The following is a 14355-nucleotide window of genomic DNA, read 5'->3' as shown; positions in this document are numbered from 1 at the left end:
AAGCTGAATTTATATAACATTATTATCATGCGAGTTAAGGATTTAACTTCTTTACTTTTTCTGCAAAATGAATCCCCAATTTTGTATATTTGGAAACTTTTTGCAATAAAATGAGGACTATTAAACACAAAAATATGTACAGACATTTTTTTAAATAGTCCTTCTGCATTTTTTGCCCAAAACACATTTTAAAAACATCCAACTTGCTGAAATAACAATTTATATTTGAAAATTTCAACTTCCACGACACACCGCTCCTCAACCATCAGCTACCTGCCACTAGGTGGCGCCAAAGTCACTGTTTTTCACTCAATAGGTTATTATTTAGCTGATTTGTTTAGTTTGCTTCAAAACACAATTTAAACCTTTATTTTCCTAATAAATTATTTAATTATGTTTTATATGTGCTGCTAGCACTCATGGATGTTTATATTTTAATAATCAGGTAAATCTCTGCAACAAACCATGTCAGTTATATATTAAAGTTAGAATTAAAAGGCTAATTTATAGCATTTTATATTAGCTTCTTAAGTCCTACTCCTTTTGTTTCCATTAAACTATTGAGCTACAGCTCTTCTTTTCCCCTTCTTGTTAGAGATGGTTTTGCCTTTCGCTGCTCTAGCCAGAGTTATAACTTTACAGCCACCGCGGTACTACAGACATCTTAGATACATAAATGCTTGAAGCAGCATTTTCTGGAGATCCTGCATTAAACTTTTGGATTTTTCATTTTTTTCAAGCGATTTTAAATAAACTTAAAAAAAAAAAAAAAACATCTAATTGTCATCACAGCTCCTTGAATTAGCTATGAGCAAAAAACATAATTTTAAAATACCACTTTGGATCCCACATTTATCTAGCTAAGCATCCATTTATGTTCAGTTTTGGTTTTGCAAGAATTTTATATGGTGTTTGTCCACCAGATGGTGCTGTTGTTTATATGTTCAAAGCTTGCAAGAAAAGTCAACATGTTTTACAATTTTATGGAACTGATTCAGTCACTGATGTTGGAGAGTTAGGTGTTGTTTTGAAGTATTTATATGCAAAGTATTTCATGGTAAATATTTCAGCTGCTGACAATTTGTATTTGTTTATATCATGGTTTAAAAAGCATCAAGCTGTGCAAACATACGAGCCTTTAGTAAAATCCCAGAATATTAGTTTGAAATATGAATAAAAATTGGGGGAAATTATAGCAAATTACCAAATAATATTACAGACCTTCTTGGTAACTTGAAATATTTTTGTTCTAAGGATCTATTTTAAGGTTTCATTTAAAAATGCAACTACAGAGCATATATTCATTAAAGTATTTTTTTTTTTTAAATTAATTCTAACATTTATTTCTTGGTAATAAAAATGCACAGTTCTGTAAACATATTGGCCTTTAATGAGTTTAAACTTCACAAATATAAATATGCAATAAAGATATTGAACCCTGAAGTTTTAAAAAGATGTCTGGTGTGAAAAATAAAATCAATCTATGATGCTTTTGCAGCCATTTCTAGGACGCGCAGGAGCAGGTGTAGAAGAGTGTTTAAGGGTTAAAATAATTAGGAATCAGCCATCATATCAAATCAAACTGGCTGCTGTGTGTTTATATTGTTAACGATAGCAGCTGTGAAGTTCATGTCTCTCAGTCAGTGCAGACAATAAAAAGGTCAGTGCAAGTGATGTAACAGGAAGTAACCTCATATGATTAATGTTTTCCATCTTATGTGCATCATGTTCAATATTGCTTATACACAGTGTATGTAGAATAATGCTGTGCATACAGACAAATCAGACAAGCCATGGTTGAACTAATGGATTTCTTTGGATTAAATAATAGAAATATTACTATATTGACCTATTTAGAAAAATCTTCATCAGAAAATCTCCTCGTTCAGTGCGTGAGCTCTGCCATGTGTCCCTTCTGCGCTCAGCTGCTCAGCAGGACGATGATGTAAATGAGAAGCAGGCAGATGAGGATGAGTGTGAAGTTGACAAACAGCTCCTGCAGGTTCCTCTTGGCCTGAGGGGTCACCTCGATCTGAGATGCTCGACGGATGGCCGACTTTGTCATGTGCTGGACACGCTCCATGAGGGCGACTGGGAGGTGGATCTGTAGATCTTCTGGGGTTCAGGAGCTGAGGCGGTTCACTCCGGCTGTCGATGCTGGAGGCACGCTCTGGTTTCTCTTGTCCTCTCTTTCCCTTTTCTCTCTAGTATTTAAAAGATAAACATAAAAATCATGTCTGTGTTAGTATTCTTCTCACATTGTCTTCATGCTTTTCAGTGACAGGTAACAAAACCAGCCTCTTTGGTGTGGTGCCTACGTGATATGTGACCTTTCTGCCCGGCAGAGCCGGGTGGGATGATAACAGAGCTGCAAACGGGCGCCAGCTGAGGCCTGGTGAAGTGTTAATCTCTGCTCTGTCTGGAGAAATGTCAAGAGCAGAAAGTGCTGGAGCCATTGTTGCAACTGGTATTAAAAAGGACAAAGCACTGCATGGCCTAACTGGGCTTTGATGTGGTTTTGCTAGCTGAACTGGGGCTTTCCTGGGATCAGAGCAGTAAAGATACCAAGCTTCTGCACCACTGGTTTCTGCTAACCACTTGTTCGGGTGCACTGATGAACCCTTTTCTATTTTTAACTCTAAAAGAGTAACAGCAGCACCCCTTAGTGGATGTAATTTACCAGCCTTTTAGCCTTTTTTTCCCTTTAATGTCTGTAGCCACTTACCCATTGTTGATACTTAGGCAGGGGATCAGATTTGCTGTCATTTTTCCTGCAGAAGACTTCATTGCATCTGTTTTCATGCTTTGGGTAAACATGTTTTTTTCACATTGCCTCAGTCCCGGAGGAGGGATTCATTTCAAGTTTAAGAACATTAATGCTTCCATTTATGGGATTTTCATGCTGTCCTGGAGGAAGAGTCAAATATTACATTTACCTAACTTAATTTTTTCCATCTCTTTGGAGATTTTTGGATATAAAATGTGTTGAGCCTGATTCAGAAACTATGCATCCTTTCATCTATGAGCTGAATCTAGTGATAAAATCCTCATTTTATTTCCTTCTTTTTCCAAGAAGCTTTAATGCTCTTTGTCTCTAAAATAATTAATGCCCCTTTTGTGTTTTTGCTTCATGTTTTTGAGAAATCCATGCTATCAATCATCAAAAAATGCATTGTTTTGCTGGGAAGGAGAAAGATGCATAGCTGTAAATTAAAAGTTAAAGTTTGTCATGCATTTATATCTTCCCTTTTCTGCTTCAGAGCATCTGTGAACATCGGTTCTCAAGTTTTGCCAAGGGTTTAGTTCTGGACTTTGACTAGGCCGTTCTACCAATTGAACATGCTTTGCTCTGAGCTGTTCCATTGTAGCTCTAGCTGTATGTTCTGCTTGGTTGGTAAACCTTACCATCTTCTCCAGCATCTAACAGTGTTCCTTACAGGTAATGACAATCCTGCATTTAGTTCTATCCAATCTCTACACTATTCCTTGTAGATTATATAAAATTTTTTGGTTGTTTATTTCACTTTTAAGAGTCCCTCTTACAGGTCTTAACCATGGGCGGGTTCAGACGGGGACCAACAGGGGGCTGTGCCCTGCAGAACCTGTGCTGAACACATAAACTGCAATAATTTAAACTAAGCCATTTTTCTTGATATATGGTATATACTGATTTGATTTTAGCAGAGGGGCAAGGCAATTTGCAGATGGAATAAGATGATTAATATGTTGTTTTTAATAAGCAATCACTAATTATCTTCTTTTGACGGCTAAAATCATCCTTCCTTGGGCGGCTCATTTTATTTACTGGCTCAAATTAAGGATAAAAATACGATTTACCTGAACAATTATTCAGAAATGAAAGAAACTATAGATTGGTTGCTTTATGAATAAACTAAGAAATGCGCTCTTGTTCTGTTACTTTTTTAAGTTATCATTTTGTCTGTGAAAAAACACTGACCTGTCGGCAGAGATGGGAAGTAACGAACTACAAATACTTCGTTACTGTACTCAAGTAGATTTTTCTGATATTTTTACTTTACTTTACTTTACTACTTATTTTTATGGCGACTTTTTACTTCTACTCCTTACATTTTTACACAAATATCTGTACTTTCTACTCCTTACATAAAAAAAAATAGTCTCGTTACTTTAGTTTTGAATCATTTCAATGGAGTTACCGTTATTATTTTTCACGTCATCAATACCAAATTCAATGTAATTGGGTGGGAATCTACGTTGCATTTGATGCACCACTACAAGATGAATCGACAGATTCGGCGGTATTCATTGGCGGCAAATCATTGCAGCTTGGTGGCGTTAGCATAGTAGCATGGACGACGAGATGATTAAAAACGAACACAACGGAGATCTAATCCTATTGGCAGACATCCATTTAAAATGTAGGCAACGGCATGAAAAAAAGTGGTTTCTACTTTCACTTTTATACTTTAAGTAAATTTACAAGCCTGTACTTTGTTACTTTTACTTGAGTAAAGAAGTTTAATCAGTACTTCCACTTTTACAAGAGTATTTTCTAACACAAGTATCTGTACTTTTACTCAAGTACGGAAAGTGAGTACTTTTGCCATCTCTGCCTGTCGGTTATATTTTGCCTAGAATCGCCACTGTTTTAAACTGAGCATTTTTAAAATGTATTATGTTTTCTTTTTTCTGGCATCATCTAGTGTTTTGTTTGATAGAAGCAGGAAAAATACCAGCTTTTTAATTTTTACCATAAATACATTGCATGGATCTGAACATTTTAATCCCTCCCTTCAAGCTGTTTTTTTTTTTTTTTTTAACTCTGCTAAAAACGGTCTGGTGCTCTTTTTGTTTTCTCACCTCTCATTTCAGAGGATCAAACAGCTGCTCTCTCTGTGGGCCATTGCTTCATCTGTTGTTAAGAAACAGTGAAAAGCAACACAGGAAGACGAATCCGAGCAACTGCAGCAGTCAAGTTAGGGGATGGGCTACAGGAGGGCTGTGCTTGACTCTGACTTTAATGTTTAATAAATCACTGCAGCGTAATGGTTATGATGATCTGAGAACTTGGATCTGGTGTCTGAGAACAGAGGGACTGGGACTGACCCTAACATTTTTCTTTGACTCGAAGTTCCTAAATATAACGAATCCCAGCCGCAATCAGAACAGGAAGAACTTCACAAATAAGGTTATTGGTGTGTAGAGAAGGTAATTATCTGAAGATTTGGTTCTATCAAGCTGGAAAAAGATGGAGTCAAATTTTAGGATCTTTTTTCAGGCCTGATTATGCATAGAAACAGAATATTAGAAAAGCATTTCTATTTTAAGACTTCATTCCCTAAGAATATTGTCTAAATTTCATAAACTTCTTTCCCTCCTACTTCCTTCCTTTATGTCCTTTCCTGACTTGCTGCTTATACTGTATCTTTCCTCTTTTTGTGTGTCCTTCCTTTATATTCTCTTGTCATTCTTTCCTTCCATGTGCTCTCAATCATTTCTACCTCCATTTATTTCGTCATTCCCATCTTCCTTCTCACCTTTGCCTTGTGTAATGTTTGTGTTCTTCCTCTTTTCTTCCCTTGCACATCCCCTCCTTCATAGCAGACATACCGGTACAAGGAATATTGTTAAAGAACCATTTAAAGACTTAATTACATGTGTGGATGGTCCTTTATACAGTAATGGGTGGCTTCCTCTAATAAAGAATAAAGCTGGGTATCGATTCAGATTTCCCAAATCTATTCGATTCACGATTCAATCCGATTTTCTATTTAGTTAAGGGTATCACACAGTCACAATTTCCTTGGATATGGAAGGCATTTGTTATGGTTCTTCCTTTTTGTACTTCTGTTTGGGTTTCTTTTAAGTTTTCAGTTCCACTTTGATTTATGTTATTCTGTGTTTTCTTGTCAGTTGGTTTCTTTTCCATTTTGTTTTGTATTTCTTGAGTTACTCTCTGCTGCCCCCTTGTGCCAGTTTTCTTTCCCCTAGCTCCCTTCTACTTACTCCTATTCACACCTGCCCCATATCGGCTCATTAGCCCATTCTTTGTTCTGTTCCCCGTATATACACCACCTCTGCAGTTCCTCATTGCTGGTTTGTCAGTTTTGTTGCTTTGTTGTTACTCGTCTCCCTGTGTGTGAGTCTCTCTGGCATCTCCTGGTTTTTTGCTTTTTCTTATTTTGATTTTTGCCTCTTTTGCCTCTGGAACTTTTATTAAAGCAAAACTCTTCTCTGCCTCCTTATCTCTGCATTTGAGTCCACAAAAACCTCCACCAAACCTTGACAGCGTTAGCTAAAGAACTAATGAAACTGACTTTGGTACAAAAAATGAATATTAACATTCAAAGTTCCCCCACATGAACTTTTAATTTAACGTTTCCTTACCAAAGCCAAAGTGCAAACATTTATATAATTTCAAACCACAGCATAAGCTGCTTATATAAATTGCCTACAAAACATTGAAAACTAAAAAAAAAACTCAATTTCCTTTTACTGCCTTACAAAGTTTTTGTGCAAATGTGAGTGACTGCAAAACAAATCAGTATGATAAGAGACAACAATACAAAATAACTAAATTAAACAACCAGAAATAAATAAATAAAAAAGCTTGAAAAAGCTATTCAACTGCATATGGCAATAAAGTAATAATGAACCATATTTTTTGAAACACGTGGAGTGTAAGTCTAGAGAGATCTGTTACCATTCCTCTCTGATTTAGATGGATGTTTGAAGTAATAGGTTCACTTTGATCCTCTCATCTCTTAAGTTCAGCCTGTGTTGATTTAGCCTTTTGTTTCGGATCATTATTCATGTAACAGACCTCGTAGCATCTGATTTACTGTTTACTGGTGTACTTCATCAGATTATAATCGAATATTCTGGTATCTCAAACTATTAAATAATGTTCCAATGGATTTTTAAAAATGAAAAAAAAAAATAAAATAAATAATAACAGTCCCACAGCATCAGTGATCCTCTACCCTTCTTAACAGTGGACATAAGTTCTTTGTATTCAGGATAAATCATCAATGTAGAAACAAAATGCTAAATTTAAGCTGGGAATACACTGTACGATATTTTCAAACATTGCGCTCAGCTCAAACTGTACAACAAAACTGCAAGGTTTAAAAGTTCACAGCTAGCTAGCTATGCTCCTATTCTGTAATTCCTTATGCTCTTATGAGACCTAAATACTCATTCTGTACATTCAAAAAACACATGTCGGTCTCAGCGGCAAGAGATGGTCGGAATCGTCAATCTGGAAGAAGAGGAAGAACTCTCTTGTTTGCACATGCGCAGTGCGTCAGGTTCTGGTAAATCGGCTCGTAGACGCTCATAGCTCTACTTCAACTGCAGGACTTTCCCACGATCACCTACGACTGAATTTCTAGCATGTTTGATTTCCTCCTGATCTTACGATTCCTGATCAGGAGGCGGTCCTGAGAGGCCGATCTCCCCTCGTTACCCCCTGTGTACTATATGATGCACGATGAGGCTGATTCGAAAAAATTCTCGCATAAAAGGGCAAAAAATCTTACGCTGTATGCCCGCCTTAAGGGGAAAAAATCACTGTGGGTATTTTATCACAGCATTGAATCTTCAGGTAAAATATTTTTTGTTGTTTTAGCTTTATAATTACTTTAAGCATAAGTATTATTATATTTATAAATGTTAGTGATTTACAGCATATTGCAGATTTTACCTGTTTTTGTCATCCAAACCTACCCTGATTTACATTAGAAAATTACATCTTACCATTGTTAGTAAGAAATTGTCTTGCGGAAAGCTGAATTGACATGCTCTTTCCGCAGCCAGGTATCTGTGATCTATATGCCATTCGGATTTGGTTCCTTGTAAAGTTCCTTGTAAGATTTTCTGATAACCAGGAGAGTTTATGTTATCATTAATCGCAGCAAGCCTCTTAATTTCGGAAGGAGTAGCATCATATTACCACCACCATGTTTACCTGTAGGTTTGAAGTCATCTTTCTGAAATTAAGGTTGATTTTTGATTCCAGGTGTGAGTAACAACTCCCAGAAGGGTCCCTTGTTGTCTTGTGTGTCCCTAGAATATCTCCTTTAGCATCCTGGAGATCATCCAGATGCTTTTTTTGGATGAATGACAGGCATGCAGTGTTTTCCCCTTTGAACTCTTCTATGGAATCCATTTTTGGCCATTTTTATCTTTATATAGGTAAATCATTAACTCATTTGTGATGTTCTGACCTCTTGGTCTTGAATCAGTCTTGTATTCATTTATTAGGTCAGCCTTTTTGTGGAAGTTCAATGTCTTTATACACACATTTCTAAACAGAAATATGTCAGTGACCTTTGTCCTCTTCTCCTCTTATATTATCTTTAGCTTTTTGACACCTTGTAGCCTACTTCATGTTGTCAGACAGGTTCTAGTTGAATTATTTCTTCACTCTACAGCTCAGGCAGTAACCCATAAGCTTTAAACTGACTATTTAGGGGAAAGCTTGCTTCTCCTCATAGGATCAGGTTGCTACATGGAGGCAGAACATAGAGAGCATCTGTACAATGGCAGATTTCCCGATATTTCATAATATTAGGATGAAACCCCAGACCTGTTTTTTGTTTTTGTTTTTTTTTTGGTTGTTTTTTAAAGCAATCTACTTTTATCCATCTCTGCCAGGGGCTAAATACATTTGTTGCAACAAACAGGATGACATCTCTTCTAAATATGTCACTTTCTGCAAAGTTTCACTCAAACATTTCCATGCCACTCTGAGCTGAATCCCACTGAAGATGCCAGTCATTCCCCCGGTGTGTCTTATCTGCATGTGTCAGCACACGCAGCTGTTTCTCCAGCATTACAGGAGGAGGCAAACGGGTTCAAACAGATCCCTACCAGATCTCTGCGCTCAACCTACGGAACATTAGGAGTGCGTTTGGTCTGATGATATTTGTGAAGAACTGTAACGCATTAACCAGAGTGACAGCTCAGAGGGATGTAGGTTAGAGACATGCAGTTTGCTCTGATGCCGAGCTGATATTCAAACTAGGTCAACAGCATGTTTGATTCCATCTGTCAGGTGCTAATTTTTGCACGTCTGAAAATTTAAAGAAACAAAATATATATTTTAGAATCCTAGATTTTTTTTTTTGTCACATCTAAATATTTCAGCTCATCCAACAAATAATATAAAAAAAATTGACTGAGTGTAAAGATAAAAAGCTGTTTTAGATAAAAGGCTTTCCAAACCAGCCTGACCCTTTGTGAAAATGTTTGTTTAATCATGAATGAACTCTAAAAAAAATTTCGTCTAAATTGACAAACATAACAGGTCTAATCTGAAACAGTTGTTCATCTCTTGCATATGGTTTGCTATTTTTTGCAATCATTGTCTTGACAAAATGAAACATTTTAGAAACCTAAATGATTTTAATATCCAACAAAGATAACAGAATTATAAATAAAATTCAGTTTTCTCCTGATTATGTCTTAATGGAGTTAGAGAAGCTAATCTACCTCAACGTTTGTGAAAAATCCGTCCAAAATTGTTATTTCATGATTATTATATACCTTACATTACCGTACATTTTTTTAACAGTTGAGTTTTTTTTTTTTTTTTAAGAAATCACTTAAATAGAACTTATTGAACGACTTGAAGTAGGTTAGAAAGGAAGCAAACATGAACAGCTCACTTAAAAAAATAAAAATAAGTATTTTTTTTCTTAAAATAAGTGATTTTGTACTTGAATTGAGGAGGTAAATGAGACACTCTGCCAATGGAACAAGACACTTTACATTTAAACAAAGAAAAAAAGCAATTGCATTTTCTTATTTCAAGTGCATATTATCTAAGTATCTTATTTAACTACTCAAATTAAGAGTAAATACACTTAATTTAAGAAATTGTGACTTATTTATAGATCGTTTTTGCAATGGCTGAGCTTCTGATGCTGTAGGTAATCTGCCAGAATCACTCTGCATGGACAACATTTAACGCCCTTCATGCCTTTGTCGTCTTATTTAGCGTCAGAAACAATTTAACAATAGGAAACACAATGAGAGAGAAATAGCGTCAATGGGGAAAGCTTCAAAGCCAAAACCGCTGTTGATTACTAAGCCGCAATGTCTCATATTCGCCAGAAACATAATTTTGATCCCCAGAAAACTTTTCTACGGACTGATGAGGTAAAAATAAGAGTTGGCTAAAAAGCTTATCCTAAATCTTGTCAGAAAAGTTAAACTTTTAGAAAAAAAAACATCACCAAAATGACCACGGTTGGGGCTGCAGCCATACATGGCTGGTTGAGGTTGCACTCTGGAACTACTTTACAGCTTCAGGGTAAAATCCTATAGGATCAGTTTTTTTTATATATATCAGTTTATGATTTAAGCCCAAGTACAAAAAAGTTCCACATAAAGACGATAATTTAAAACCAAACCAGACAGTCCACCTTTAGTCTTTTAAGTGACCTAATTAAATCCCAGCATTGAATGTAAATGAGATGCAAATGCATCAGAGCTTTGGTCCTGTTAATAAAACCTTCAAATGTGACTGAATTAAGAATTTAAAAGATTTCAACTACAAACTCCAGTTGGTTTGTGCCCTTCATCTTTTAAATAATGGTTTAAAAACTTCATTTCCTATTGAGTCGGTTTGTATCTGACCGGCAATAAAATTAGCCCTATGATCTGAAACATAAAAGTGACGAAAGAGCAAAAGACAGAAGTAATGTGTCGGGGGGAATGAACCCCAGTTTACAGCTATGTGATTAGACTCTGGCATAGTTTCTCCATCTGTGAGCTGCGCCTCAATCTAAGGTCATAAAACACGATAGAGCAAGCTTCTCACAGGACGCTGCAAATCAAAACAAAACGCTTATTCTTCACTGAGCTGAACAACCAACTCTGCCATTAAAAGTCATAGTTATCTAATGAAACGAGCGTTTAAGTGAAATCGAACATCTTTTCTTTATAAATGATGTGATTAGATTCAGCTGATTTTGGCTCCTCCAAAATAAAATCATGTGCTGTTTGGGAATCTAGGGAGTGAGTGTTTATCCCACTGGGAGGTTCAGTCCAGTTTCCATCCCCCTGCTGCTCCTCTCTTCAGAGCTTTGTTTACTCTAAAGTGAACAGTGACTTTTTTACAAGAGGCAGTGATTCATAGTGTCCGACATCCTATTAACATTTGCCTCTTTTTACCAGCAGAGTAAAAAAAAAACAAAAGATCAAGTCTAACTTCTGCTATTATTATTATTATTTTCAGTCAAACTCAACACTTGTCTTAGAAATATATTAAATTTCCTAAATGGGGAAGCCAAAGTTTTTGGAGGATGCTGCGTCTTACCTTGCAGATGTCGATGGAGCTGGTAAGAGCTGGAGCTAGAAATGTCAGATATGCAGCACTTGCCAAGGCTGAAAACACTGAGAAAGAGGAGCAGAGAGGGAGGAAGGGAGAGAGAGAGAGAGGGGAAGGCAGGACATCCCAGTCAGGAGTTTAGTAGAGCCAGGATACCAAATTTGTATTTGTTGAAGTCAATATGCTGCTCAGTTTCATTTTTGAAATTCATTTTTTTTGTCGAATAAGAGATAACTCCTAAAAAAATATATATCAAGGCGTAATATTGTATATATGTATATGTATATTTAAAAACATACCAGATAAGGGAATAATGACTGTCGTCATTATTAGATATGAGGGGTGAATGCTTACTGCCAAGGTCAACAGCAAGTTGTTTTTATATCCAACCAGATGTATGTGTTTTTATTAAAATATAAAGAGCAAAGTTGAACTAAAGGCTTGTTTGCGTAAACGTGGCCAACAAAAGCTGATCCAGACTGCCTTAAGAATACATAACACATATTATTTAATGTCTGTACAATTGCAGTTGTTGTTTAAGGGCCTGAGGGCGTTAGAAAACAGACAGCATAATGAAAAAGAGGGAGTTGGAGATCTTTAAAGGCTACAGCTTGAAAAGACCATCCCCCAATGGTGAAACACAATAGTGGCAGCATCATGCTGTGGTGGGGCTTTTCATTTAGAACAGAGAGGCAGGTTGAAGCTAGCGGAATTCAGTTCAAATCAGTTCATTTATATAGCACCAAGGCACTTTACAAAGACAATTCAAGCAAATCATAAAGTCTAATTGGTTCAAAGTTTTCTATCTAAGGTAAACCAGCTGATTGCATCGACTCATTTGCTTGAAGGCAATCCCTTACACCAAGCATGCTCGTAGTGACAGTAGAGAGGAAAAACCCATGTAAACAGAACCTCAATCAGAACAAAGCTCAGTGTGAGCGGCCATCTGCTGAGACCAACTGGGGTTCAAGGAGAAAGAAGCAGACGTATAGAAAGAAGCAGAGATACAAAAGGCAACTGTGAAGCAGCTCCACAGGCGGGGCCGTCCAGGAAACACACAGCCAGGCAGACGAGCTCCTGGCTGGAAGATAGATGGGGAATAATACAGGTAATTTCTAGAGGAGCATCATCCTCTAGCAGCACATCCGCCGTAGACATATAGGGGAAATACAATTGACTGGGTTAATCAGTACTTAGAGAATGAAAGAGGTTCAGGTAATATTTAGCATTTTTGCAAAGATGAATATGCTATTATCTCCATCTCCAGATGTGCAAACCAGATAGAGACAAGCTGAGTTGCATGTAGCAAATTTTGACTCCATGGCCTTTGAGGGCACCATTACTTTACCCAGTAAGTCACAGTTTTTCTTTCTTTTCAAAAATAAACTCTACTTTGGCTACTTTGTATGCCAAATCCAGAAAAAAACATTGAAACATATGTCTGTAGCTTGAACAAATGTGGTTAAATTTCCTCTGAGCATCACTAAAGTCAGCCTATTTGTACCACATTACAATAGGAACTAGGAGGTCCAATGTGAGGCACATTGTTCTTGGAATAAATTAGCCCACATTTGGAACAAGGGACTTAAAAATCACATTCATTTTTTTTATGTGTGACTAATTTCATTTACAAATCCTCCATTATAATAAGATAAATCACATTTGATTTATAAGATGGGCATGTTCTGAATGTGTTTCTTAGCTAGAAAAATCTTAAAGCTTTCTGTATTTGTATCTGAACATAAAAAAATATGCGAAAGGCATTTGATTAGAAGTTTTAAACTTTTAACCCTTTAAAAGTTTGTTATAATCATGAATCTTTTCTATACATGATTTTTTAAGTCTATCTTTTAAAAAAGACATGATTTTCTAGTCTTTGCACTACAAAACCGATGTAAAAATAAGTTTAAATTTCTTAAATGAAGTGTATTAGCCTTAATTGGAGCAGGTAAATAAGGTGATGTGCAAATGGAATGACTATTCGATAAAATAAGATAATTAGATAGTATGAACTTGAAATAAGACCATGCAGATGATTTTTTTTCTTATTTTAAATGTGAATTGTCTTGTTCCATTGGCAAAGTGTCATTTACCTCTTCAATTAAAAAAAGCACTTATTTAAAGAAAAAATGAATGATTTCTAAAAGGCTAAAGAAGTTGAATAAAGACATTTTATTGTCATCTGAGTTTCCTCCTTGTAACAAATGGGTCACCATGTTTGGATTCCTCCCCTCCTTGTTTAATAAATTTGCACCATGTGAGTTTGGCAGCGCTGACGTATAACAGAGATTACTGACCACTTGGCTCACAGTCAGATATATTAAAACAGGCTGCTCCATTGTCTTTATCCTCCTGGCACCCCTGTAGACATGCATGGTCCCCCTGAACAGCTGATGGCGCTTCTAAATATATAGTTTGACACCAATAAACAACCCTTAGAGGAATCATTAGGGATACTGGTTACTGTTGTGGTAGCGAGCACAGGATCCCTACACTTTATGATTCTTTGTCAGCTTAAAATGCCAACCTTTCGTTAGGTTTCTCACTTAGGTCTGAGTTCACATGATCTGAGAGTGCATGGTGTTTTGCGATGTGTGTGGAGTTCTGGACATTGTCGGTTTCTAAGACTGGAAAAAAAAAGAAAATTGAAGGGAGGTTTGAAAAAGTCCGGAAAAAGTAAAAATAACCCAGATGATCTGTCCCAGGAAACATCCCAGCTGGATGATCTGCATGTAAACAGGCCGTCAGTCACGTACTGGACAGTCATTATTATTATTATTATTTTTATTTTATTTTTTTATAACTGCTTGCTTTTTCTCAGTCAATAATCATGTAGAAAAGTATTCACACCTCATGCACATTTTTTGTGGGCACAATAGCTTGTCACATAGATACTCTATGTCACTATTTGAAAAAGTCCCCTAAGTAGCTGCAAACATTTCAGTTTGCAGGAAATGTTCATATTTACGAAGATGATAAGATTATCCAAACTTGCTCAGAAAGGAAAAGCAGAAGTCATTTGAGTAGTATCTGTC

General features: G+C 36.3%; 1 protein-coding gene across 1 annotated transcript; it reads right to left on the bottom strand.

The window, feature by feature from the left end:
- Nucleotides 1–1367: 1367 nt before the first annotated feature.
- Nucleotides 1368–11414, bottom strand: pln (phospholamban). The gene is made up of 2 exons (XM_038298879.1): nucleotides 11309–11414; nucleotides 1368–2204 (listed from the first exon to the last, which is right to left on the bottom strand). The coding sequence occupies exon 2, from the start codon at nucleotides 2081–2083 to the stop codon at nucleotides 1922–1924; it is 162 nt and encodes a 53-aa protein (XP_038154807.1). The 5' UTR covers nucleotides 2084–2204; nucleotides 11309–11414; the 3' UTR covers nucleotides 1368–1921.
- Nucleotides 11415–14355: the final 2941 nt, after the last annotated feature.

Source organism: Cyprinodon tularosa, unplaced genomic scaffold (assembly GCF_016077235.1).
Source record: "Cyprinodon tularosa strain WSP-4 unplaced genomic scaffold, ASM1607723v1 ctg417, whole genome shotgun sequence".
NCBI classification, from domain to species: Eukaryota; Metazoa; Chordata; class Actinopteri; order Cyprinodontiformes; family Cyprinodontidae; genus Cyprinodon; species Cyprinodon tularosa.
This window is presented reverse-complemented; position numbering and strand designations above follow the sequence as displayed.

Excerpts from the sequence above, each read along its gene's own strand:
- pln (XM_038298879.1), bottom strand. The coding sequence starts at position 2,083 with ATGGAGCGTGTCCAGCACATGACAAAGTCGGCCATCCGTCGAGCATCT.